This window comes from Dipteris shenzhenensis, chromosome 30 (assembly GCF_047967505.1).
Source record: "Dipteris shenzhenensis isolate YYH24624 ecotype China chromosome 30, Dip_SZ_1.0, whole genome shotgun sequence".
Classification (NCBI taxonomy): Eukaryota; Viridiplantae; Streptophyta; class Polypodiopsida; order Gleicheniales; family Dipteridaceae; genus Dipteris; species Dipteris shenzhenensis.
The window spans coordinates 9,683,593-9,709,719 of record NC_141625.1 but is presented as its reverse complement, the minus strand read 5'-3'; the positions used below and the strand labels follow the sequence as shown (position 1 = coordinate 9,709,719).

Genomic DNA, 26,127 nt, shown 5'->3' with positions numbered 1-26,127 from the left:
TATAGAGGTGATTTTAGCACTGCATATGTATGTGCAATCGAAATATATACTCAGTAGTTGCAACTTTCAGGCTGGTGTATTCTGGATAAAGTTGACATTCCAAGATATGTCACTGACTCGTTAAATGCATGTCACTCTTTTGCCAGATGAGAGAGGTCCAGGTGCTATGGAGAAAAAATTCAGGGGACCCTTGGGGGTTCCTGGGGTTTATCCTGATGCAGGTGCAAACTAGTACACGTGTCTTTGAAGGCTTAAACAATGTTATTGGATTCATTGGTTTTATTATCTTTCTATTTTCTCCCCCCCATTTGCCATGTGTAAAACTTCCATGGTTGTGCTTGTCCTATGAACACTTTTGTTGGATTGTACTTGAGCACCCATCTGTGCACTTGCTGTACAGCTTAGCTAGAGGCACATGCTTGGCACACAAGCACACTCACAGGGCTTTACCGCACTGTTCACATGCCAGGAATGGTGCACTCCGTTTACAGCGACCTGCATGGGTATCCACCTTCACAAAGGTCAACAAAAGCACTTCTTCACTGTCAATGGCTTTGCATTCCACATTATAATATACGCATAGATTTTTGGATTTGGACGAAGTTTTATCCTGCAGGAAGCAGGACTTCAAGTTTCCTGTTCAGCTATACAATTTGTGTAAAAGTCCATAATCTTTATTGATATGCTAAGCATGCTTGTTTGTTCCTTAAAGCAGTAGCATGGTAGGAGCCTATGCGATGCAGGATGGGGTTTCAGGCCTGATGATGGTAAGCTGCCTCTTGTACTTGGATTGACATTTTAGCATGTTTATTCTGCAGATTATTTTGTACTGTTCACTACGTTTTGCACGTGGACGTGGACAAAAAGGAGTAATACAAGAGTTTCTTCTAGTTCAAAGGCACGTCTTTTTAGGTCCTAGGTTTGTGGTTTTTCACAGTCTCATAGACCTATCAGTCTTCTAAAGACTTAAGTAAACTTTCTTTCTTTCTTTCTGTGTGTGTGTTGTGTTTGTCTCTCTCCATCCGCCATAGCTCTTGCCCTCCATCCCACATAGCTCCTGCCTTGTTGCGCCTCCATCTCTCCATAGCCCCTCTTCTCCATCCCGCCATAGCTCTTGCTCTCACCTCGCTCAGCCCCCCGCTCTCAGCCCCCTGCTCAGCTCTCCTGCTCTCAGCCCTCCGCTCTCAGCCCCCCGCTCTCCTCAGCCCCCCGCTCTCAGCCCCCCGCTCTCACCTCGCTCAGCCCCCCGCTCAGCCCTCCGCTCTCAGCCCCCCACTCTGAGCCCCCCGCTCAGCCCTCGCTCAGCCCCCCACTCTCAGCCCCCCCGCTCAGTCCCCCCGCTCTCAGCCCCCCCCGCTCAGCCCCCCCGCTCAGCCCTCCACTACCCTCCCCCCCGCTGAGCCCCCCCGCTCTAGCTCTAGCACCCCCCCCCCCCAACCCCTGCTCTTTGCTAACCGCTACCTCCACTACCCCCCCGTTCAGCCCTCCGCTACTACCCCCCCCCCCCCGGTACCCCCCCGCTTGGGCGCTGCTGCAGCTAACCGCACCCCCCCCTTTTGACTTCATTCGTTGAAACGAGGAGGAGCTACTGAACATTTTGTTTAGTAACAACTCTAAGGACTTCTGGCGGAGATTTCTAGAAGGATGGTCCCCTCCGCCACTCACTGGCACCTAGATCTGGTTTGATTACGCACGCACACTTTATGACATCCCAAATCAGACAGCAGTCCCTAGCCTCTCACACATGCCTCGTTCCACATCCTGCACCCTCTTCACTAGAGGAGGGGTAAAGGATGCTGTAATGAAACTTCATAATGGCCGAGCGAAGGATCATGAGGGACTATGTACTGAGTTCATTGCATATGGGATTAACCTCCTAGCCCCGATCTTAGCAAAGCTTTTTAATGAAGCGGTTTGTTTGGGATTTCCACACACTTGGACCATTAACACTATCTCACCCATCCACAAGGCAGGGGATCCCATGAGCCTGGAGAACTACAGGACCATTATGATTGGACATGTCATGTCCAAGATTTATGCATCGGTACTTGACTGCGAGGTTAGTAGACTTGCAGAGTGTCGAGGACTCAGAGCAGCAGGACAGGTCGGATTCCGACGTGATCATGGAACCATGGACCACATTCTGACGCTCAGATGTATCATCGAGGAGGCGAGATCACGGAAGCAGAGGGTTTATTGTTGCTTTGTGGATTTTCACAAGGCATTTGACACAGTCCCGAGAGTCCGTCTCATACGGCACCGACAGGACTTGGGTTATGACTAGGAGATCATTTGGGCTGTCATGGCACTTTACGAGAGTTTCTGGCAGAGTTCGGGTAGGATCCGGGTAGACAGATGAGATCATGAGCACCATCGGGGTCAAACAAGGGTGTCCCTTGTCGCCTACCTTGTTTTGCCTCTACATTGACGAGCTTGAGATAGTGATGCAGACACAGGGGGGTGTAGGTTGCTCTCTTGCAGGCACGTTGATCCAGATTTTGCTCTATGTAGATGACGTGGCTCTCTTGTCTTCCTCAGCAGACGGGCTTCAGAGACACTTAGACGCACTATAGTTCTTTTGTGAGTCTCATGATTTGAAGGTCAACCTGGGTAAAACCAAGGTCATGATCTTTAATACATCTCGAGCCATCATGTGTCAGGAGCAGTTTACATTTGCGGGGTCATCTGTTGAGATAGTTTCATCATACACTTATCTTGGGGTTATCTTCTCCGGACCGAGCTTCACTATGAGACCCGTGATGCAGGCACGCTTGAGTAGAGGGTATGTCTCATTGGCCAGGCTAGAGAGGCAGTGCTTCTGCTCACACTTTTAGGATCCACGCACCAAGGGGTTGCTTTTTGACTCCTTGGCTCGTCCAGCGGGGATGTACGGCAGTCCTTGTTGGGGGCCAGACTTGTTGGATACAGAGTGGGCTCATGTGGAGCGGCTACAGGTTCTCATGCTATCACGGATGATTCATGGTAAGTCATCCGTTCCTCACCAGATCATTCAGGCTGAGTTTGGGTCACCCCCTTTACAGCTAGATGTTGCATTTCAGGTCATCACATATTTGTACCGAGTTAGGAAATATGGGGATTATACCTCGGGACGTAGCAGGCTACCATGGATAGCTTTATCCTCTTCTATGGCACTTGCAGCAGGAGGAGACCAGAGGTGCTGGTATGCACGTACAGAGAGATGGTTTGAGCGACTGGGGCTCCACATGGATAGACTATCTCCCTTCCAATATAGCATGGATGCTCCGTTCTCTCCCCTCTTATCACACGAGGTCAACCAGGTTATCCGTGAGGATCTACTACAGCTACACACTTTTAGGACCTGGTTGGAACCGAGTGAACTCCCAGTGAAGCTTAACTTCTACAGAGATCACTTCTTACATATCACAGCGGAGGGTTTCATTGACCCACCAGGATACACACAGATTCACCTACCCCACTCGATGAGGATCCCTCTTGGGCAGTTCCGGGTCTCTTTACACAGACTTCGCATCGAGAGCGGCAGAGCAAAGCGACTACCCAGGGAGCGGCGCATATGCACACTATGTGACATACAGGAGGTTGAGACAGAGGAGCATTTCATCTTCAGGTGTCCTGTGTACTATGAGATCTGAGGACGTTTCCATTGCCTCTTCAGAGATAGTTATGGGATTTTAGCCCATTTCCTCTCCTACCCAGACCAGCGGTGTTTGACAGGTTTCATTCATGAGGCACTTAGACACTGCGAGAGGATACTCCGAGCACGGAGACATGAGCAGACTTCTTCCTCGGTTGATCCCTCTCAGAGCTCTATCACGGAGTTCTTTCAGCTAGATCACATAGATCCCAACGAGACGAGGCCTCGACATGACCGTGACCCGGAATCCGTGACCCGACAGCTCAGACGGAGGGTCGACACATAGAACACACTTGGAGACATCCCCTCCTTGTTTAGAGTTGGAGCCCGACCGACGGGGGTCACAGTAGCCCTGGTTGGACGTAGAGCTACGACCAAGAGACGTGCCAGGACCGCACCTCTGAGTGGCCGACAACACTCTATTGCCGACTTCATGCCTCCACTGTCTCATCCATCCTGATATCTTGCTGTTGCTGGGGATGATGATGCTGAGATTGATATATAGTCGACCACCGACATCACTATGTTGTACTTAGGACTTAGTACTGCCATTCTGCATTTTTGGCATTTTGCATTTTGCATTGGTATGGACGCTCATTTAGTAGCTCCACTACCACAGCTCGTTGTATCAGGATCTTCACAGTGTCATAGACCCATTGGTCTTCCGAAGACTTTAATAAACTTTCTTTCTTTCTCCATCCCGTCACAGCTCTTGCTCTCTGCTTTGCTGCAATTCTATCCTACCATAGCTCTTCGCCTAGCTATACCTCCATCTCGCCAGAGCCCCCAACCTTACTGCGCCTCCATCCGGCCATAGCTCTCTTGTCATCATCCCTTGCCTCGCCTTCAACCCATACCACCTAGTCTGACTCTAGCCTCCATACGACCTACAAGCACCACATCTAGCCCAAAGTGACCCGTCACAAGCTCTAGAGCTTACACCTGCCATCGTGACCTGCTAACAACAGCTCTTTCTAATTGCACCCACCCTCCACGAGCTGTCTTCAATTGACGCGAGAGCTCGTTTTGTACTAGGTCTTTCACAGTCTCATAGACCCATTGATCTTTCGAAGACTTTAATAAACTTTCTTTCTTTGTTTGTGTGTGTGTGTGTGTGTGTCTCTCTCTCTCTCTCTCTCTCTCCTGTCCGCCATAGCTCTTGCCCTCTATCTCACATAGCTCCTGCCTTGCTGCGTCTCCATCTCGCCATAGCCCCTGTTCTCCATCTCGCCATAGCTCGTGCTCTCCATCCTGTCATAGCTCCCGCTCTCCACTTTGCTGCACTTCTATCCCGCCATAGCCCTTCGCCTAGCTGTACCTGCGCCTCCATCCCGCCATAGCTCTCTTGTCGTCAGTCCCTTCATCGCCTTCAGCCTATACCACCTAGTGTGACTCTAGCCTCCATACGACCTACTACAAGCACCACATCCAGCCCTAAGTGACCCGCCACAAGCTCTAGAGCTTACACCCGCCATCGTGACATGCTAACAATGGCTCTTTCTAACTGCGCCCAACCCCCACGGGCTGTCTTCAACTGACGCAACCTGTTGCAACATTCCTAATGGGCTCTCCATACTGTCACGATCCATAACAGTCCCCACGGGCTCTGCTCCACTACCTCGACCTGCAACAGACCTCCCAAGTGCCTCAAAGTTGCTTCATTTCCTCAAATCCTGCCAAGAAACTCTCCAATGGTACCAAGAAGCTGCCAAGAAATTGCTTGGGAGCTACTACCCTAGGGTGCCACGACCATCCTAGGGGTTGTTCAAGCCACGCGGACCTACATATACTTGCGAATCAGGGAGTCCTCTTCGGTCCTCAGATAATGAAAGGAAAATAGGTCTTTCAAAGAAGGCAAATACACTTTGGTCAAAAAAAAAAAAAGAGAAGTCCCTAGATTGTATTGCCTCACGGACCTGCCAAAAAAGAAAAGAGTTTGAGAATTAGCATCGAAAGCATGGGAAAAGGAGAGCAGGAGAATAACAAAGAAAAGTGGAGAAACATGAAAGAGGACAAGATTTCAAAACGAACCTAGAAGACGTCAATACACGCATCAACAAGAGCGGGCGACATCGAAGCAATAACAAAAAATGCTACATCATCCACGTCGGCGGTTCCATCATCCTCATCAACATCTACCTTGGGGTCCTCAACTTCGACTTGACGTCCACATCGATCGCTACATCGGCTACATTTGTTGCACTAGGTTCACCACCTGCTTCGCAGTCTCCGGAGATCCATACATGCCCACAAGACTCTCTCTCTTCTCTCTCACCTCTCCCTCGTAGCTAGCCCTCCTTCTCGAATTCTACCGTAGCCACTTCATCACTATCCCAAATATCCTCTCTCTCTGCTTAGCTCACTCGATTGCCACCTACCATCGAGTCCCACCCCTCCACCTTTGTACCAACCCTCTTCTGGTTCGAGATCCCGAGAGGATCGAGCTTTCCACTGGCTAACTGGGAGTCTTTTCTCATAGAGGTACACTACATTTGTGCGCTTGAGGTGGAGTTGACACGATTTGCATAGGAGGAGGCCCGTTTTACTTAGGATCAGGTGCTTGTTATATAGTAGCAGGCCAGTCTCATCCAGGAGCTCATACAGGACATCGTAGAGCTCAAGAAGGTGGTTTCTTCTTTGAGCACGGCCTCAGGGGGCACATGAGCTACTGCAAGAGTGAAGGCCCAAATAGCCACCATGCAGTTGGCCATTGCAGAGACATCCAAATGGGTAGATGTGGTGAAGTGCGAACTTGTGAAAGCAACCGTTTCGGCTACCCTTTTGGAGTAGGAGAAGAGGGCCACTAAGGCTCTCAACATCAGAGTCTGCGAGATCCCACGAACAGAGGCCACACCAATAGACGACGCAACTGCCTTTGTTGCGATCACTTTAGGGGTTCCTGTTCATGCTATTGTGGGAGCATGGCGAGTGGGGAGAGACTCAAATACTTGGCACTCTTGGCAGCTCTGCATCGCAGATTGTCCTTACAAGATCACCCCTCGATATCCATGGATGAGGACCTGACACCTCTACAGATAGAGGAGAGACTTGCTCTCTTGCAGCAGTGGGATGCAGCCCGCAAGGAGGAGAATGGGCAGTAGTGCGGGACGGACGTCTCATCACCGGGCCTTGTCGAACATGTGACCATCCTCCCACTTAGGGGGGTGGGGTCTATGAGACTCAGGATACCAAGACCCTTGCTTGCATTATCTGGAACTGTAATGGTACCCTATGGTCAGAGCTTGGGAATTTCTCGGAGTTCTACAGAGGAGGAGACATAGTTTTCTACACAGAGACTCATCAGAGCTTAGAGCATCCCTTACCGGTTGTCAGCGGTTACACTTGGGAGTCGGCCTACATTGAGCAGACTAGGGAGACAAGCGGAGTATGCAGTTTAGAGGAGTGGCAGTTCTATATAGATCATCTCTCATTGGGGTGATCTCAATTGAGAGGAGGGACCCGCACTCTAGGTTCCTTTGTATCCGGTTATGACGCACGACTATCATAGTGATTTGCTATTTCCTACTAGAGACATCACACTTTACGAGGGCAGCGTGGGAGGGTGACATACAAGATAGGGAGCTTTGCTTCAAGAGGAATGTAGGCCATATATCTATGAATAGGTTGTGGGGTGAGCATGAAAAACAGAAACGGGTGAGGTGAAAATATGAGATCGTCTTATGTAATCCTCAACATTGAAACCTTTTCCATGTGGGAGGCATGTGAAACCACTAATAATGGCAATCATGCTTGTCTGCGGAGTGCCAATCTGTACAACATGTAGGGTTTGTATTTATACATGTGTATATATTTATAGATCAATGAAAATAAATGTGTCTATATGTACTTGTGTGTGTGTGTGAATGCATGTATGCATATATGTGCACAATGTATATAGAAGCCTGTAGTTGCAAGGGTTGAGAGATCACCTTAAAAAAGTATATGTTTTTCTCTGGTTTGTAAGGCCTATTGTGGAAGCTCCACATTGTCTGGTCTGCTCTGTAAGATTGGATTTGTAACAGTAAAACAACACAAAAGGCATCCTTTTCCTGAAAACGGGGGATGATTGACACATGCTGAAGGTATTGGGCTCTTGTCTTTAATACTTTCTTTGGTTCTTTGTCTTGCTAGTGACATAAAAGGAAATTCGTTAGAGCAAAGGAGTAAATCTTCGATTGGAATAGATTCCTAGAAACCTTTTCTTTTCATTGTGCCCTTTTTGTTCTTTATACATATGATGATTTCTTGTCTTGTTTGTTTGTAAAATAATAATTCGCCCCCCCTGCCCCCCCCTTTTCAACAAATTAATTAATAGGCGCGTTTCTATCGTTGGGGGGCCCTATTAATTCTGGGTTGAGACAGCAACATTTTTCGTCTTCAGTTTGGACTGTAAATGCTATCAAATGCTTAAGTATCCTTATAAAACAACATTCTTTGTGGATTGCCAATGTGCCAAATTTCTACTTCTGCTTGATCCAGGGTTCAGTGATGTCGCCTGCAGCTGGAAGCAATCCTCCTTGTTCTACTCTGTTTGTAGCTAATCTTGGTTTGAACTGCACGGAAGCTGAGCTCTCACAGGTTCTTGGAAGGTAATTCTGCGTCATTAGGTACATCCAAGTTTGTTGTCATAAGATAGGGTAGATAAAGGGACAAGAAGGAGACTTGGCAGTTGAACATACATTCAACTAAATAATATAGGAGTAAAATGGTGTATCTTTCGGTTGATTTAAGGCTGCTTTTGTTGATTGGCTTTCGTTGATTGGCTTTCGTCATTGATGGTGCTTCAGGTTTCCAGGATTTCGAAAAGTGAAAATGCAAACCAAAGGTGGCTTGCCTGTTGCTTTTGTGGAGTTTCAGGTCAGGGAACATAAAGTTTGATGGGTTTTTGGTTTTTGTTGATATGATGCTCAATCCCTGTCATTGCTTGCCAACGCCCACACATCCTCTTTATTGTCCGCTCTTGCTAAAACTCCTTTATAGCAGCATTTGTCTTGAGGTGTGCTCTTTTAAAAAGTGTGACTGTATGTATATGATATGGAACTGACCGATGTGAAGGGAAACATCATTTAATTCCAGTAGTTGTTAGTTACTCAATCTGCAAGCCAACAGGAGCACCATGGAACATGCGAGTATAGGACCTTTATCGCTCATTTAAAGCCAAGGCACATGGTCTAGAAGCAGGGCTCCTCCTGCAGTCCCAAGACCGAGGTAGGACCACCTGCACAAGGCCAGCAACCTGTTAAATGGAGTGCCATTCGGGTGGTCATCTGCCCTCAGTTGTGGTTAGGGTACAACAGCCCTGGTTGGGAGTAGGCAATATCCAAAGGGCGTGCATGGAAACCCTTTCCTTCTGACTGCTTGGGTGTCTTTGTCGAGACTGAATGGAAAACCAACATCCTTATTGAAAGTATGGCCAATCAAGAGACCTGATAAAAGCTTGGTTGGGTGAAGGAAAACCACATTATTCTATTCAGACTACAGTATGTTCGATGTTGGCAAAGCTGGTTAAGAACAAGGTATCACAAGGTCTGAACTTTTGGCATTTTCCCACAATTGTAGATGTAGTGATTCACTCCTTTTTTACGTTTCTTGACCTCCAAGAGCAAGAGTCTAGGTGACTGATTTTCATATGGAGATCATAGTCACAAGAAACGTTTCATCCATTTTAGTGTTTCGGGGTTTCGACACGTTTCGTCTCATTTTGTTTGGTCTTTTCGGATGGAACGGATAAGTTTCGAAATGATACTTCATATAGAGGTAAACAAGATATGTTATATTGAAATTTAGAGTGGAAAAAGACAAATACAAGTGACAAGTCAATACACATAGCCTCTGGTAATTCAAAACATGTCACAAACTCATGATTTCAACATCTTATCTCAAGTTTAACTTTAGACCATAATCCATTTAATATTTATGATCATTGACTCATTGAAGTTTTAATCTAGATGTGCGAGTCATTTCCAAAATGTCAAGCCAAAACTAGATATATGAAATAATAAGTTTCCAAAGGGACGAGTCGTAAGTTCAAAGTTACCAAAAATTGAAATGAGTAGCATGTGTCGCAAGTGATAACAAGTCAACTAATCGGTTTGATTACCTGCGGTTTATAGAATGAGGCAAAGTACCAACCTTACAACAATGTTTTAATAACATAGCTGGGTCGTTACCACAAATGGATTAGTACTTTTGTTAGAAATCGACCCAGCAAAAATCTCTACAGCTTGTTTGCTACTAGTAGTTGCGGATTAAGATGAGAGTGAACTAGCAAGGGTGGTGCCACCTCTTCCTTTCAAAAGGCAGTTGTAGAGGACAATATAATTATGGAGCTGTAAATTCTCAAAGAGTGTATGGCCTAGTCTTCAATTCCTGCTCTGGCCTAGTCTTCAATTCCTACAGAGCACAAATGTGAGGTCTGAACTTGAAAATAATCCTTAATACAAGCACGTTTTTCAATGGGAAAAATCCCGCCACGTTCCAATTAAAAAAGAGTAGAGTTTCAAGTGACTTATCACTAGCTTCAAGTATAGCTTTCGGTGGTTTTGCATGTGGAATGACAATCTTTGGAGGAAGTTATGTGTGTTTCGCAAAAGGACACATATGTTCTCCTACTGTACATTTAGGTAGCAGTTGGCCAAGGTCAAGCATTTGAGAGTGAGGGGGTTACAGGCATTTGTGTCCCAACAAGTTGAGGTGTATCTGTAGACTAGAAATGTAAAGACCACACTCCACCCGAGTGCCCAAACTGGGGACCAATCAAATGCATAGAATGTATACCGACCTAGCAACTAGTAAGGAGAATGTTTGCACTAGCGTTAGGTGTGGGCCTGTGAAGATGAAAGAGTCAAAGGGATACAAGACAAGACGAAAACTCACAGAAGGCCAACCATACTCAATTAGCCTTAGATTAGTAGATTAGCCCTTTGAATAGAGCTAATTGCCAGAAACCTAAGGATGAAAATAGAAGCAAAATTAGACTAGTATTGAGCACCTAAAATGAATTTAATGGTCAAGCAAAAGAGTGTTTGAAAACCTCCTCAATCCAAAATTATCGCATATGACAATCCCACCATATGACACGTGTCATGTTAATGTGACACTGCACAACTAAAGTGGGTGCCCCATCTTATATAGTAGGGCATGGGAGAAGGGGCTCAAAAAGAAATGTAGGAGATGGACGGGCTTGATAGAATGTGACCCTTTCTTCCCTCCTCCTATGCCATCTCATAGCTGTGACATCTCATGCTTGCTCTGCCACATGTCCTATACCACCTCAAAGGCTGTCATGTGTCATGTCTACCACATTGTCATGCCACATGCCAAGGTTGCCATGTGAGCATGGCACATATCAAGGTGTGTCTTGTCTTGTATCCCTTCGACTCCTTCATGCTCACAGGCCCGCACCCAAGGCTGCTATAAACATGCTTCTTAGTAGTTGTTGGGTTGGTGTGCTTATCAAGGTGTGTCTTGTCTTGTATCCCTTCGACTCTTTCATGCTCACAGGCCCACACCCAAGGCTGCTATAAACATGCTCCTTAGTAGTCGTTGGGTTGGTGTACATTCTATGTATTTGATTGGTCCCCTTTTTAGCTAGTGTTGTGGGGTGTGGTCTTTATGTTTCTCTTTTATAGATACGTCTCAACTTTTGGAACGCTAATGCCCATAACCCCTTCGAAGGGGGTCCATCCTCAAATGCTAGACCCTAGTCAACCATTAACAAACTATACAATAGGAAAACATACGCACACTTTTTGCTAACATCTAATTTAAAGAGCTTGAAAGTATAAAAAGTAAAGATATGCAATAATTGAATTACCAAGCAAGTGGATATGCTGGTAAGAGAAGTGACCTGAAACCAGCTTCTAATCACTTAGAGGGCAGTGGAACTAAACCTTTAATCACTTCAGCGCTTATTTACAGCTCACAAAGCATAGATCACAACCATTAACCATTGCATGATCACCATTTGGCATTTACCCATATGTTCACAAACAAAACCACTGAAAAAGGGATGGAGGCTAGAATGCCCTTGCTCAACAAACATAGACAAGTGCACCCGATTGGCCCCAAACACTGTGGTGCCCCTTTCGATATTTCTTTATATTTCACAGTGAAATGATTACAAGTTGCATTTGGGAGACCTTTCCTGCAATTGAGCACGCAGTCCCAATTAATTGAGCCTTCGCAAGGCTTTCAAGCATAGAATACCATCACATAAGTGCACTTAATGCATAGGCTCAATCCAAAGGCATTCTCTTTTCCGAGTGCAATTCCATTGGCTGTCCAGATGCAATCACACTGCACCCCAGCTGCACTCTCTTTGAGTGGTTTCCAGATGGCATTCACAAAGCTTTTCAAAGATCTAAAATAAAATCAGCAAAGTACCCAACCAAAGAATGACTCATGTAGCACTGCTTGGGCACCTGTGAACCAAGAAAGAGGTGGCACATGAGGCCAACCAATAGCTTATGGCAAAAAGAAATTGCAGTAGCAAAATCACAACTCACCAAGCCTTGAAAACTCGAACCAAGTCCTCAATCGCCAAGTGGACATAGTAGCCAATGCCCAATTGCATTCTCAGCCAAAGGGGAGTGCAAAGGCATGAAGAAAGAGCATTTACAAGAGCCGATTAGCAAGAATTCCATTGAAAAATGCGAAAAGAAGCACTTTTGTTGCGAAGAAATGGGAGTTCTTGGGCTCAAAAGAAGTGTGCTTTAGAGAGGAATGCATCGAGAAGGTTTTGGAGAAGTTTCATCGTCGGAAAGTCCTCCAAAATTGAGAAAAACCAGTCAACTAGCGCGTGGGACCACTCGATGTAGCTTTGCAAGAGGAGAGGCCCAGGTTGCTGTAGAAGCAAAAAGGTAAAAAAAAAGCCACTTTTGCAAATTCGACCAGCAAAAGAAGTGCTCAGCTTTGCCCGTTCTACGAAACGCACGGAGGGAAAAGCATATCACTGCGAAGGGGAGGCAGAGGGGAAGCCATCGGGCCAAACGGAAGTCCAGGAATCCAAACGGGTGAGGAGTTATGAAGAAAAACGAAATGCAGCTGATGGAGGCTGAAAAACCAATTCAAAATCTCAACAAAGGAAGAAGATGAGGGAGAAAACCACACATGTGAAGTTTAGAAGGCCTAGGAAGGCTCAAGAATGGCAAAGGAGCATGTAGAAGGCACTAGAGCCACTTGGAACTCTAGGGGGGCCACTGAAGGTACATGGCCCTCTAGGGGGCCCATTAAAAATGCCACGTCATCATTTCCCAACAACCACTCTTTTAATTCCTTGGAATGCCTTTGGACCTAGGGATTAATTATGCTTATGTGCTAGGCACCATGCCGCGTTTAATTACACATTATTAAGCCCACACTTGGACTTTTAAAACCAAAGTTGGCACAGTCTTGTAGTACATTAAAGTACTTAGAATTTCACACCCCCGTGACATATCCCTCTCTTGAAACAGCAAACCACAGTTTGCTGCCCCAAAACATAGCATGAAAGAGTATACAAGAAAGCTGCAGCTATAGTACACAGAGACAGTGAAAATATGGCTAGGAGAGGCATATACATTGCTCAAAATCTATGTGATCCTTGGCGATCAATAGTCACGATGCATCAATATCATGAAGTCTCATAGTAGAAATACTGTCAGCTCAGTATCTCGGATGAAACATACAGTGTCATCAAGCGACCTCATGAAATCACAGTGAGCCCGTCTGTACTGAGGGAGTGGAGGTGCTACCTCTCTCTCGAACACCAGGTAATGCTCCAGACGCTCGCTCTGCTGAACTACGTGTAGGAGTCCGGAGCGCAGTTGGCTCTAACTGGAAAGCATCAAGGTAAAGCTGCAATATCCCAGGTGAATCTGCCAGTTCACCTTTCTCCATCCATTTCGCATCAAGTGAGGGTAATTTTGAAATTTTACCAAGTAGCGACGGATAACTTTACCCTTGAGCTTTCTATCTTTGTGTGCCGGGACTAGAAGTTAACCCTGTTCTTCCACTTCAGGTTGTATCTCATCAGGTAAATCCTCGAAAACATTTCCATGATATTGCTTTAACAAGCTCACATGAAAGGCATTATGTATCTTCCAATGCGGAGGCAACTTCAGCCTATAAGCTACCTCGTTTAGCTTTTCAGAAACCTGGAAAGAACCATAGTAAAGTATGTTCAGCTTTGTGTACAACCTTTCCTTGCCTTTCTTATTTTTCAGCCTTGCGTTCTGAAAATGCAGCAAAACCCAATCACCTTTTGTAAATACCAATTCCGTGCGGTGCTTATTTGCTGCTCTTTTCTGCTTGTCCTGACTTCTTTGCAAGGCATATTTGATCTTCTTGTAAGCCTCTTCAAGGCTTTTCACAAAATGATCAGCTTCGAAGATTTTCTCGTTTGTATGCCAAATGGGAGGTATCTTCCTGGTACCTTCCACTATTTCAAAAGGTGCTTTACCTGTGGATGTGTGCATTATATTATTGTAAGCATATTCCAGCAAAGGTAAATAATGCTCCCATTTGCTTTTGTGGTCTGAGACATAGCATTTAAACATATCCAAGATGGTAGAGTTTTCTTGCTCCAATTGTCCATCAGACTGAGGGTGAAAAGATGACAAAAAATTCAGTGTAGTGCCCATATTTTCAAACAGTCCTCTCCAAAAGAGGCTGGTCATCCTCGGATCTCTATCACTGATTATGGATTCAAGCATCCCATGATCCTTGAAGACATGCTGCAGAAACAATTTGGCCATTTGATCTGCTATAATTTTCTTTCTTACTAGCACAAAGTGGGCTTGTTTGCTAAACCTGCAAATTATTGTCCACAATCCATCATGTCCAGTAGGAGTACGTGGAAGATCAAACACAAAATCCATAGCTATGCTTTGCCATGGTCTATTCGGAATTGGCAAAGGGTGTAACAACCCAGGTGCCTTCTGCTTGCCAAACTTTACTTTCTGACTAACCATGCATGTTCTCACATATTCTTCCACATCTTTCCTCAAAGATGGCCAATAAAAGTATTGCTCCATTGTTGTAATTGTTGTTGTAATTCCCCTATGTCCTGCATATGGAGGAGCATGACTTTCCATTATGACTTTCTATCACATCTGATTAGTGACACAGAGTTGTCCATGCATGGAAATGAAACCCTCTTTCAACATATAGTGATCATGCCTTTGACCATGAGAAAGCTGATCATAAATAGTTGAAAAATTAGCATCATTAACATACTGATCTTTCATCATATCTAACACATTGTTGTAAGCAATGCTCATTGCTGAAACATTGGGTTTCTTGGAGACTGCTTTAGGCTGTGGTTTCTTGGAAAGTGCATCAGCCACGACATTTTTGTTACCCGGCACATGTATAATCTGAAAATGAAACATTGAGAGGAAGTTAGCCCATCTCATGTGCTTTTCAGATAATTTTCTCTGCGTGAGAAATTATCTAAGTGACTGATGATTTGTCTACACATAAAAATCAGCTCCAAGAAGGTAATGTTTCCGTGTGGTCAAAGCATGTATCACTGCTAACATTTCCTTCTCGTATGTCTACAAGTATAATTCAACATCTTTGAGAACTCTACTCTCATATGCAACCACTTTGCCATCCTGCATCAAAGTGCCTCCTATGTTGTTTCCACATGCATCACAAGTTACAGCAAAGGGTTTTGCAAGATCTGGCAAGATAATAACGGGTTCAGAACACAACTTTTGCTCCATCTTGACTCCATCTTTGACACTATATGATTGAGAAAATGAATCTCATGCATAAAGAACTCACTTTTCTTGGTGTTTATTAACAGCTTGTGTCTTTTCAACTCTTGAAACGCAATAGTGAGGTGTTTTCTGTGCTCCTGCTCATTTTTAGATAACACAATGATGTCATCGAAGAAAGTGCCCACAAACTTTTTGTGTGCTCTAAAAATTCTGTCCATCATTCTATTGAAAGTGGGAGGTGCATTAGTCAAACCAAAAGGCATCACAAGGAACTCATATAAGCCAAATGAAGTGCGGAAGGTAGTCTTGTAGACATCTTCAAGCCGTATCCTTATCTGATGGTATCCACTTTTAAGGTCAGTACGACTGAACATTGAGGAACCTTCCAACCGATCTAATATATCATCAATGCGTGGAATTGGAAAACGGTTCTTAATTGTGAATTTATTCAAAGCCCTATAATCAATACACATTCTCCAACTGCCATCCTTCTTTTGCACAAGCTACACAAGGGAACAATAAAGATAATTACTTGGCTGTATTAATTCCTTTTCCAAGAGTTCCTTCACTTGTGACATTATCTCTTCGTGTTGTGCCTTATTGACACGATAGGGAGGTATATTAGACGGTGAGCTTCTTGGAATTATATCAATTTGATGATCCTCGGGCCTCTTGGGAGGTAATTCTTGAGGAAGTGCATCTGAGAAACAATCCTGAAAATCTGAAATAAAAGCAACCCTTTCTCTATCTAAAGCAGAAAGAGTAGAGCCTTTCTGAACTGGTTGGCTGTCCTCTTTGACAAAAATCAAGTACGCTGAAATATGACGCTTTATTACATTGGAAATACAAGAAGTTGAAACTACAGGGATGGACTCCCCTTTCAACTTTACATCAAGTACATGATTTTTGAAATATGACGCTTTATTACATTGGAAATACAAGAAGTTGAAACTACAGGGATGGACTCCCCTTTCAACTTTACATCAAGTACATGATTTTTGCCTCTATGAGTTAAAGAAATCTTCTTGTTTCTCATTTGTACATCAGCCCCCACCCTATACATCCAAGGCATCCCAAGCAAAGCATCACACTCTGTGAGTTCAGGGTTGGCCATATCACACATGCTGGATGGCCCCATTTCCTTAGGCTTGATGCCAAGCCTTCCTGCCATATCAAGAGTTATGAAATTTGCCTTTGCCCTAGAATCAAAGAAAAACAAACAATTCTGATTTCTAATTTTTCTCCATGCTCTGCACATCTTAGTCTTTTTCATTTCTTCTTCATCATGTGCATGTGGCAAACTCCCAATCACATCTGGAAGAAGTCCTGCGGAAGGTTTAGGCCTTTTGCCCTTCCGATCAGCCTGTTTATCATCAACATAGCATCAAAGATAGAATTTGTACCAAAATATTTAGGTTGCTGCCTCAAATATGGCTGTGGTTGAGCCACATTTATGGACTGCACATTATTATTTTGAGGAGTAGAAGTACCCAAATCAAGGCCTTGTGCTGGCTGCTCATACTGTTGCACTGGCTGTACGTTTTGTACCTCTTTCTCAAGTGCTCTTTTGGGGGATTCCTCTCTCTTAGAAGTCACTTTCTGAGTCCATTTTGATGGCTGTCCCTCATGGGAAATTGATGCATGAGTGTGCGGTCTGCCATGGGAAGCTGATGCATGTGTGTACTCACTCTTTCCGTGCTTGTGATTTCTTGATTTCTTCTTCTTCTTGGCATTTGTTTGCACAATCTGAGCCAAATTTTGAGTCAGCTGAGTCAAAGCAGTCACTGCACTTGCAAGCTGTGCATTCAATATAGTAGCATTATCTGACTCACTGCTAGAACTAGTATCATCGTTGAGCTCAGTTGTAGCTTCATGTGTGGCCTGCTCAAAAGGCATTTGTTGTGCTCCCTGCGGCTGTACACACTAGTTGGATCATTAAGGCTTTTCTGCCTTCTCCTTTGAGGAGTTGTGGAGCTCTCTTGCTCATGGGTACTCACCATGTTTATGGTTGTAATATTCAATTGTCAAAAAGTGCAGCAAAGATATCCTTCCACCAAACTACTGAGGCCCATCTCTTGAGGAAGAGAGTGTGGTATTCTGGCAATGGAACCAATGAAACTAGCCTCTAATCACTCAGAGGGTAGTGGAACTAAACCTTTAATCACTTCAGCACTTATTTACAGCTCACAAAGCATATATCACAACCATTAACCATTGCATGATCACCATTTGGCATTTACCCATTTGTTCACAAACAAAACCACTGAAAAAGGGAGGGAGGCTAGAATGCCCCTGCTCAACAAACATAGACAAGTACACCCAATTGGTCCCAAACACCGTGGCGTCCCTTTCGGTATTTCTTTATATTTCATAGTGAAATGATTACGAGTTGCATCTGGGAGACCTTGCTATGAAACTCAGCCAAGATTTGATTTTTGAATGAGGAATGAGGGACCAAATAAACTCTATCCAAGTTACCATAGCAATCCATTCCTTAAGGCATATTGTGGATAATCCAAACGTTGAGGGTCGTGAAAATATCAGCAGCAGATTCTGGATGCTCCATGTATCTCTTGGATGTCGTGGATCCAATTCTTGTAGAGAGTAGTGACTGCATAACATTGACAAGACCACTCTATAAGGTCCTTGACCTAGATATTTGAGTTTGCCCTTGTGGACTTTGGCATTGTTTAGCACCACACATATAACTGGTGCAGCCTGAGAATCTCCAAAACCTTAGCAACATGCTGCAAATGCTCTTCCTTACTCTTGTTGTATATGAGTATATCATCAAAGAACACAAGTGCAAACTTGAAGAAATAAGGACCCAAGATTTGGTTCATCAAGTACTGAAAAGTAGTTGGGGCATTAGTGAGCCCAAAGGGCATCACTTTGAACTCATAATGTCCTCTTTTAGTTCTAAAGGCAGTTTACTTTCATCTCCCTCCTTGATCCTTATCTGGTGGTACCCTGACCTGAGGTCTATCTTTGAGAAGTATTTGGCTCCCTTAAGCTCATCCAATAGGTCATCCATTCGAGGGATAGGAAACATGTTTTTAATTTTAATTGTCATTTTGTTTAACTCCCTATAGTCAATGTGCATTCTGAAAGTCCCATCCTTCTTCGTAACCAATAGAACAGGAGAAGCAAATGGGGATTGACTATGGGTAATAAAGCCCTTATCCTTAATTCTTGAATTTGTTTAACCACTTCATCTTTTTCTGCCCTTGACACCCTGTAGGGAGCTTTCCTGACAGGTTTATCCCCTTCCTCCAAATAAATGGCATGATCCACTTCCCTTTTTGGTGGTAGACCAGGTGGGGGTTCCCTAAATATGTCCTTATATTGCTATAGCAATTCAGCATTCAACATCTTCAACTTTGAAGTCCTTGCCAGATTTTTTAGTGCTTTCAGCTTCAAGCTTAAGTGCAAATAGAATCACCTCTTTCTTCAAGAGTCTCCTAAGCTGTTTAGCAGTGACCAACTGTAATTTTTGAGGATGAATTCCAAATAAACAAACTTTCTTATCCCCATCTTGGAAAGTCATGGTCATCCCTTTGAGATCCATGGTGAACTTACCTAGTGTTACGAGCCAATCACAGCCAAGAATGATGTCTATAGGACCAAGATTTAATGCAAATAAATCCACAGTACGAGAGTATTCTGATGAGAGCTTAATATCCACATCTTTGCAACTTCTTTGGCTGGTAGTGTAGGCTCCATCAGCCACTTCCACCTTCAAGCTGTGAGGTAATTCATCACTTGGGAGCTTAAGTGATTGAATAGACCTGGAATTTATGAAGCTGTGGGTACTTCCTGTGTCCACAAGTACATAGATATCTTTGCCCTTAACTTGCCCTTTGACTCTATAAGTAGTAGTTCCACTTATCCCACTTAGATCATTGCTGGAAATGACATACAGTTCTGAGTGAGTATCCCATGCCACTTCTTCATCACTAACAGTTCCATTGCCTTCAGCTTCAAGGATCCTTGAGATGATAGGACTCGTGCCCATTCCTTGCTGTAGTTGCATTTGAAACTGACTGAGCAGAAAATGGTAGTAAGTTCCATGTCCTAGAGCTGTCCATGGCTCTCAACTCACCATAATTGAGACCCCCAGGATTGAAGACAAAGTTCTCATCCTCTATCTCATCATGCCTCAGAACTTCTTGACCACAATCATGGTACTCTTCAGGCTCTTCACGCTCCTCAGATTCTGAAACCTCAATGATCATGCTCAGCTTACCTGAGGCTGACTTTGCCTTGCATGATTTGTTGTGGTCAACACTCCACGTTTGTCCAGACCTAAAGCATAGTCCTTTCTTTCTCCTGTCATCCACTAGAGATTGGGGAAACTGTTTTTGAACCTCCCTCTTGCCCTTGTCAAGGTCTAGATATCTTCCCTCAGCTTTGGACTCTTTGGCAACAGGATTAGTCTTTGAAGCATTGATGGTGGGATATTTGGGAATTGTTCTACTTGGTACACCATAAGCTGAGGCTGATTGAGAAGGCTTATATCCCATTTGAAATTTATGTTTTCCCATAGACTTCCTCACACCATAATCCATTGTGCCCCCTTCCACTTCTTGTAAGTAGTGCCTCCACCATGTGTGGGCATAGTTCTCTAAATGTAGGACTGCAAATTGGAGTTTGGCAGCATCAGTTCTAGGCTCAACTTGAAGTAATCTTCCAACTTGGAAGTAAAGCTCATTTCGTGAGGTGGACTCTCCCTTCTGCAGCACTATTTTGTCCTTGTAGTCCTTGCCCATACTAGAACCACTGATTATAAGCCATGAACTGTTGTGTCAAAATTTCACCCCTCTTAAGTGACACTTGGTACACTTTGGATGGACCAGTTGGATGAATTGGTTCCACCTTCTGGAATTGGCACATGAGCTGGACTTGTTTCTGTAGCACCGGAAAGATTTGCATTCCATGGGGGCACATGTTGTTGTGGATGAGACCTTCTAGCCTCTGCCATAAATCCCTGCCCTTTCCTGAGTTTAAACCACCTGATTTGGTTCCATAACCTTCTTGGGCACATTCTCCCTTAGGATTTCCTTCCCTCTAGGTTCAGCTCTATTCCTCACCTGATTCACATCACTCCTCATGTTCCTTAACTGAGTGAAGGCATACTCAAACTTAGTCTTCCACATCATCAAATTTCTGTTCCAGCATTACATTGAGCTGCCCAACTTGACCAGATAGCTTTTGTTGCTGATCCATAAGATGCTGCATCAATTTATATTGCTTCTCCATAATACTTTTCTGTTGCTGCAGCATTGTAGCCAAAAATCCTTCAAGATACACTCCAGGCCCTGGAAAGAGGAGACTTGAGAGGTGGTTGGGAGGTAGACCTTCTTGCCAATCCCTTGTCTCCTGGCTCTTGCTCACTAATATGGACTTCATCCCCAAGTTCCAAGGCTCCAACTTGTTCTTCTGCCTGGCTCATTATTTGAGCTTCATCATACTCCATCTCATATCTTAGATCTCAAGATTAGATGCAAATTTCTTTGGTGCCATTAGATTTCTTTGGCTAGGCAAGATAGAATAGAGTAGAATGGCCTGCAAATTCAGAAAGCCCCAAAAATTTCAAAGTATCTGACGGGATATTGCAATTGCGCCACCTGTGAGCTCAATTTCGAGAAGATTTCAAGGCAAAGGATCTTCAATTGACTCCAAACCTAGTTCATATGCTCCAAAGGCTGAGGCGACTCCTTGGAAGCAGGCTTTTTATTATTTGCAGCAGGGAAACCCTAATTCGAAGCAGAAACACAGGTACAGCCAGTCGAAATGCTGATAACTCCTTCACTTAGACTCTGATGTCTACCAAACTTTAGGAGCAGCCTATAGAGCCTAGGGCGACCAGCTTAGTGCAAGAAGTACCAAAATCGGAGCAGTACTCAGCTAGATTACTCAGCTAGATCGCAGGCTAGGTCAATTTCGCATGTGCCAGTTGATTTCAAGCAATTTCCTGGTCAAACCTGCACCTTCTTGTGTTTCTTGCACATAGGAGTGCAAGAGCTATCCAATAATGCTAAAAGCCCCAAATTCTGAGCACCCTGAAAATTAGGGTCTCTGCACAGTCCGACACATGGCAGCAGTTGACTGGACACGTGACCGCGGTGAAATTTCGCATAGAGACAGGCGTAGGCCTCAAGATGCCATGCTCCAATTTTCGACAAGTTTGGACATGATTTACCCCACCTTTTCCCATGAAAAGGGCTCTGATACCAAATGTAACAAGGGCAACTGCTAAACTCACTAAACTGTCACTAAAATAGCAGAAAGAACAGAAAAAGGTAGAGGGGTAGGGTTAGAGACACTCTCACAAGAGAGGGCATGGACTTTCAGCTCCATGGGGTGGCTAGCCATTGCTAGGGAAAGTCCTTGGGATTGGATCAATCACCAAAAGAGAGTAAACTCCGATTTGTATTAATGATCAAAAGGTGCTTGGAAGTACAGCTGAAGCCCCTTTTATATTATTGGAAAGTGGACCAGCAACCTTAAATTCTTATGGGATAATTCCCAAGGGCTGCCACGTGGCATTGCCTTATTTAAAGTAACATTTACAAAAGAAAAGTAGTAGTTTCCCACTAAAATGGAATTAACTACTAATCTGGAAGTAAGTACTGTTACAGAAATCCTTTGAACTTCAAGACATACTTAAAATCTGTCAAGATTTGTCAAATCTCAGTTTGTTTGCTAGGCAGAAAACGGATGAACAGCTGTGATCTGATGTGTTTTACAGGATGGAACTGTTTTACAGCAGAAATTGACAGCAAGATGTAGTCTTTGGTTGCATTGGAATGAGTGAAACTGTACGATTTCAGAAAATTGCCCTGTGTCAAAATTGGGGCCTTTTGATTTTGTGTAGGAAATTTCAATCAATCTTAGTGTGAGATTACCCCCTTTATAGAGTTTTTACACTGATAAGCTTTGAAGAATTGATTGGGTCTTCTCTTCAAGAAGAACACAAGAAGCAGGTCGATGTTAATCTTGAAAAAGACACAGAAGACAGGGCTTCAATTGCCAATGGAAAAAGGCAGTTTCAATGACAAAAGGTGATTCCAAACATAAGAAAGGGCCATGTTTTGACTTTGGTAAGTCAGGACACTGACTTTTGAGTGCTACAAGAAAAGGATTGGTATGGGTGAAGTACTTCTGGTCGGTATAGGCAGAGGCAGAGAAAGAGTAGCTAATGCGCCTACTGATAAGAGGTAGAGGCAGAGCCAAGGGATAGGCAGGTGATGAGTCTCATGGATCTATAGAAAAAGGTGAGAGTGATTGTACGTCTGGCTTGAGATTCCTAGTTGCCTGAGTGCTCATTTTCTTTTGAGATGCATAAGAAATTCACACCTTCATCAAGGCTTGCTGATTTAGGTGCCCCTTGTCAATGACACCTAGGAGGGATTGGTTCACTTATTTGAGATAGCCACTGAGTGTAGCCCTGCACCATATGATGTAGTCCTAAGAGCTAGCTAAGGACTTAGATTTCTTGGAGTTGATTTCGTAAGGTTAATGCTCAGTTTTTATAGATGTCAATGACATCCACCTAGATTAGATGCTGAGAAGCCATGAGCAATAGCATAGGAGGTGCCTCAGGCATCATGATTTCAGCCCTCTATCAGTCAGAGAGAGAGGCTGATGTGTAGAGAGCAGTATAGGCTGTCAAATCATGATGTGTCATGGGCCTTTCTAATGTTGCATGTACAGTTGCAGGTATGTGTCTGTTCGTTGGTTTTGTTTTATGAATTCTAAATGCAGTCGCAGCCTTGGATCGAGTAAATCCAAATCTTGAGAACACACAATTTCTACTTATGGACCATTTTGAGTCTGGTCATTAAATCTCCTTACATTCATACTTTGTTGAATGCGTATTTGCCAAGGAAGTTGACCACTGGATCTACGAACCTTGGTTTGTCACACACTTAAGAGGAGAAGCATTCTCCTCAAGTTGTAAGTTAACTGACCTGTCTTATGGAATCCCACATGCTATAATTGCACTTTTATTAGTGGATATCACGAGTCCATGCATAAAGCACAACCAATATAATAGATCAGTGATCTGTCATATCAATTGATAGGCCCGCTCTCTTAGGAAAGGAGGTGCTGTGGCCTTATGCTATAACCTTAGCTTGTAAGAATAACAGCCACATATGTACTTTGAGAGCGAGCTCGTTAAATGCAGGATAATCAATCAATCAAATCAAAAAATTAACAGGATCTGTATGGTTTTAGATCCTGTTATTGAACAGACCGGGCAAGGAAGTCGCCAAATGCATCTATCAGTCATAGAACGCATATGTCTTACGAGTGTTTGTACTTTCCTTTTGTCCTCCTTTGTTCCTGAGAAATTAATACAGATGGTGTCTAAGTTATTGAATGCTGCTACTTGTATGCAGGATGCAATGTCTTCAACGCAAGCCCTCAACCAGCTCCAAAACAGCATGCTTCCATCATCAGTGCAGGGTGGCATACGGCTGGAGTATCCTTTTTCTTGCTCTGTTAATATATAATTTTTGGATCCAATGAGATATATTCTACAATGATGAGGCTGTGTACCAAGCCAACAGAACAGAGGATAAACCAAGCTGGGAGTCTAACGTGCAGAGGTTCGTTTAGGCAATGTTTCTTCCTTGGAGGTTCCATTGAAGGTCTATGAATTAAGAAAAGAGGCTTCCCTTTACCTGCTGATGGGCCTTTTATCATCTGAATGGAATTTGGCGTTCTGGATTGGAAGTTCTGTGTGGTTCATGCAGATTGCAGGCATTTTTTCTTTCCTTGTATAGTATCCTTGACAGAAGAATAGGTATGCCAAAGCAAAGATGGGACAACCTGGAAGGGAGAGACTACATCAGGTATGATGTCTACGGCACTGCTTTTTCAAAGAATGTTGGTTATGAAAGCTATTCAGGACATTCTTTATTTGTGGTGGTTGTATTGTTTTCAGATCCCTCGATATGTCCACAGTGCCTTACCTATCTGAGGACTGTGAACCCCTGAAGTCTAGCTGTTTATGTAAGGTTATTGTAGAGCTTACTTTACAGTGCCAGACTTAATGTCTTGCAACGTGAGTTTGTAATATTGAGCACTGCGTTTGCAGTCAAATGTGTAGAAGCTGGGTAATCCTAGGATGATAAACTGTCCTTAAAATTGTCAGAGATGCGTTTGAGAGTCTTTGTAGAGAAGATTTATTTTTTCAAAGAAAATGTGTGCGGATTCTCTATATTTTGATGTTTATGCTTTCTCATTGAAAGCACAATATTCTGTGGGTAAGTGGAGAGTGCCAATTTTTACTGAGCGAGATCATGTTCTTTGAAGGAAATCACTGGTTTGTAAATCAGACTGGAAAGTATGGCTATTGTATTCCCAGGTGATTCATAATGCTGTTGTATTTTAAAAAAAGGGCATTTGCTGTTTGAGTACTTGGATCATAGTAATATCATGTTGATTTGATGGGAAATTTGCTGACACCACCTATATTCCAGTATGTTGCATTGATGAGCACATATTCGTTTCCTTTTATTGCAACATGTTGGTGTTTTCTGTATAGTTGAAAGGTTCTGCAATTTTTCCACGCATATGATATAGCATGTACACTGAGACACACAAATTGCAGTGTAGTTGTGTGCCATGGAATTTTTTAATGCCAGGTTTGGGAGAATGATCTCATGGTTTTTGTTTTCGGATGTTGAAGACTCCATGTACTTCTCTGATGACTAGCTGGTAGCCAGCTGTGGCTATTTCTGATATTTTTGTTCCGGGAACCATTCATCTATTCCAGTTTTAGCTTGATAATTTTTGCAGTAGCAATGTTCGGGAGGATGGGATTGTTTTGCCTGCAGAGGAGATTGACTGTGAGGGGACACTTTTTTTTTTTGGTTAGGAACTTCTATGTTCTAGAGCTCACAAACAGATGAATAGTATATATATACATATTTGGTTCTAGAGCTCACAAACAAATGTATAGTACATTGGAAATTGGTTTCCTTTTAAGGGGCAGACATAATCAAAGTTGCTATTTAGAAGTAGTCGACATACGTTTAAAGTTTCAACTAGTACTTTCAACTTTATGGGAATACTGGAGAGAACTTCACCTTTTTTTTCTTGGGACCCAACATGGTTGGTCTTTGCAGGCCTTATCAAGAAAAGTAAATCCAAGCACACCCTCTCACCAGGGAATGAGCAGATGGTATTATGGTGGAATACCATGAGCCTTCGATCGTTCTCAGTCAAGTGTAGAGCACCTGCTGACTAAGGCCCCTTCCCTTCTGCCGATTCAAGTGCTTTCCTGGTTGGGGGCGATTGGAAGCTGCGGAAAGGCTTTATGCTTTACCTGATGCCCCCTTTCTGCTTACGGCTGTCTCGACCTCCCCTTTCGGCTTCCCTCAGTAACCGGCAAGGTGAAGCGTAACTCAGTGCTTCCCGATTATAGGTCGATTAAGATTAAGGCTTCCTTGGGCCTTCCGTAAGGGCAAATTGGAACTATCAGGGATCATACCATTCCCTCTTTCAGGAGTGGCACGGCTTTGGTCCACTCACGGTTGATCCGCTTTTGTGATCGAGGTTTGCATGTGGCCCTATCTAATTGAGACGCGATAGGAGTTACACGACGGGAGGTTGACGTAGATCGAGCACAGCGACATGTCATGGACTTCTATGCATTTGAGTCAGCTTCAAGACATAGTGGGGTGGAGGAGAAGCAACCAGTTGACATGAGGGACGTGATGTTGAGCTAGGGACGCACAGATCGCACAGGACCTAGAGAGTGACCAGAGCATAAAT

General features: G+C 43.9%; 1 protein-coding gene across 1 annotated transcript in view; it reads left to right on the top strand.

The window, feature by feature from the left end:
- The window catches only part of LOC147881689 (uncharacterized), a 54,378-nt gene extending 29,642 nt beyond the window's left edge, over nt 1-24,736 (top strand). Inside the window, exons 4-11 of the mRNA XM_087401773.1 lie at nt 147-221; nt 470-521; nt 716-767; nt 8,114-8,223; nt 8,422-8,491; nt 23,745-23,827; nt 24,152-24,200; nt 24,293-24,736. Of these exons, the coding sequence (XP_087257899.1) occupies nt 147-221; nt 470-521; nt 716-767; nt 8,114-8,223; nt 8,422-8,491; nt 23,745-23,827; nt 24,152-24,200; nt 24,293-24,328 (527 nt within the window). The 3' untranslated portion in view covers nt 24,329-24,736. The remainder of the gene's footprint in view (nt 1-146; nt 222-469; nt 522-715; nt 768-8,113; nt 8,224-8,421; nt 8,492-23,744; nt 23,828-24,151; nt 24,201-24,292) is intronic.
- Nucleotides 24,737-26,127: the final 1,391 nt, after the last annotated feature.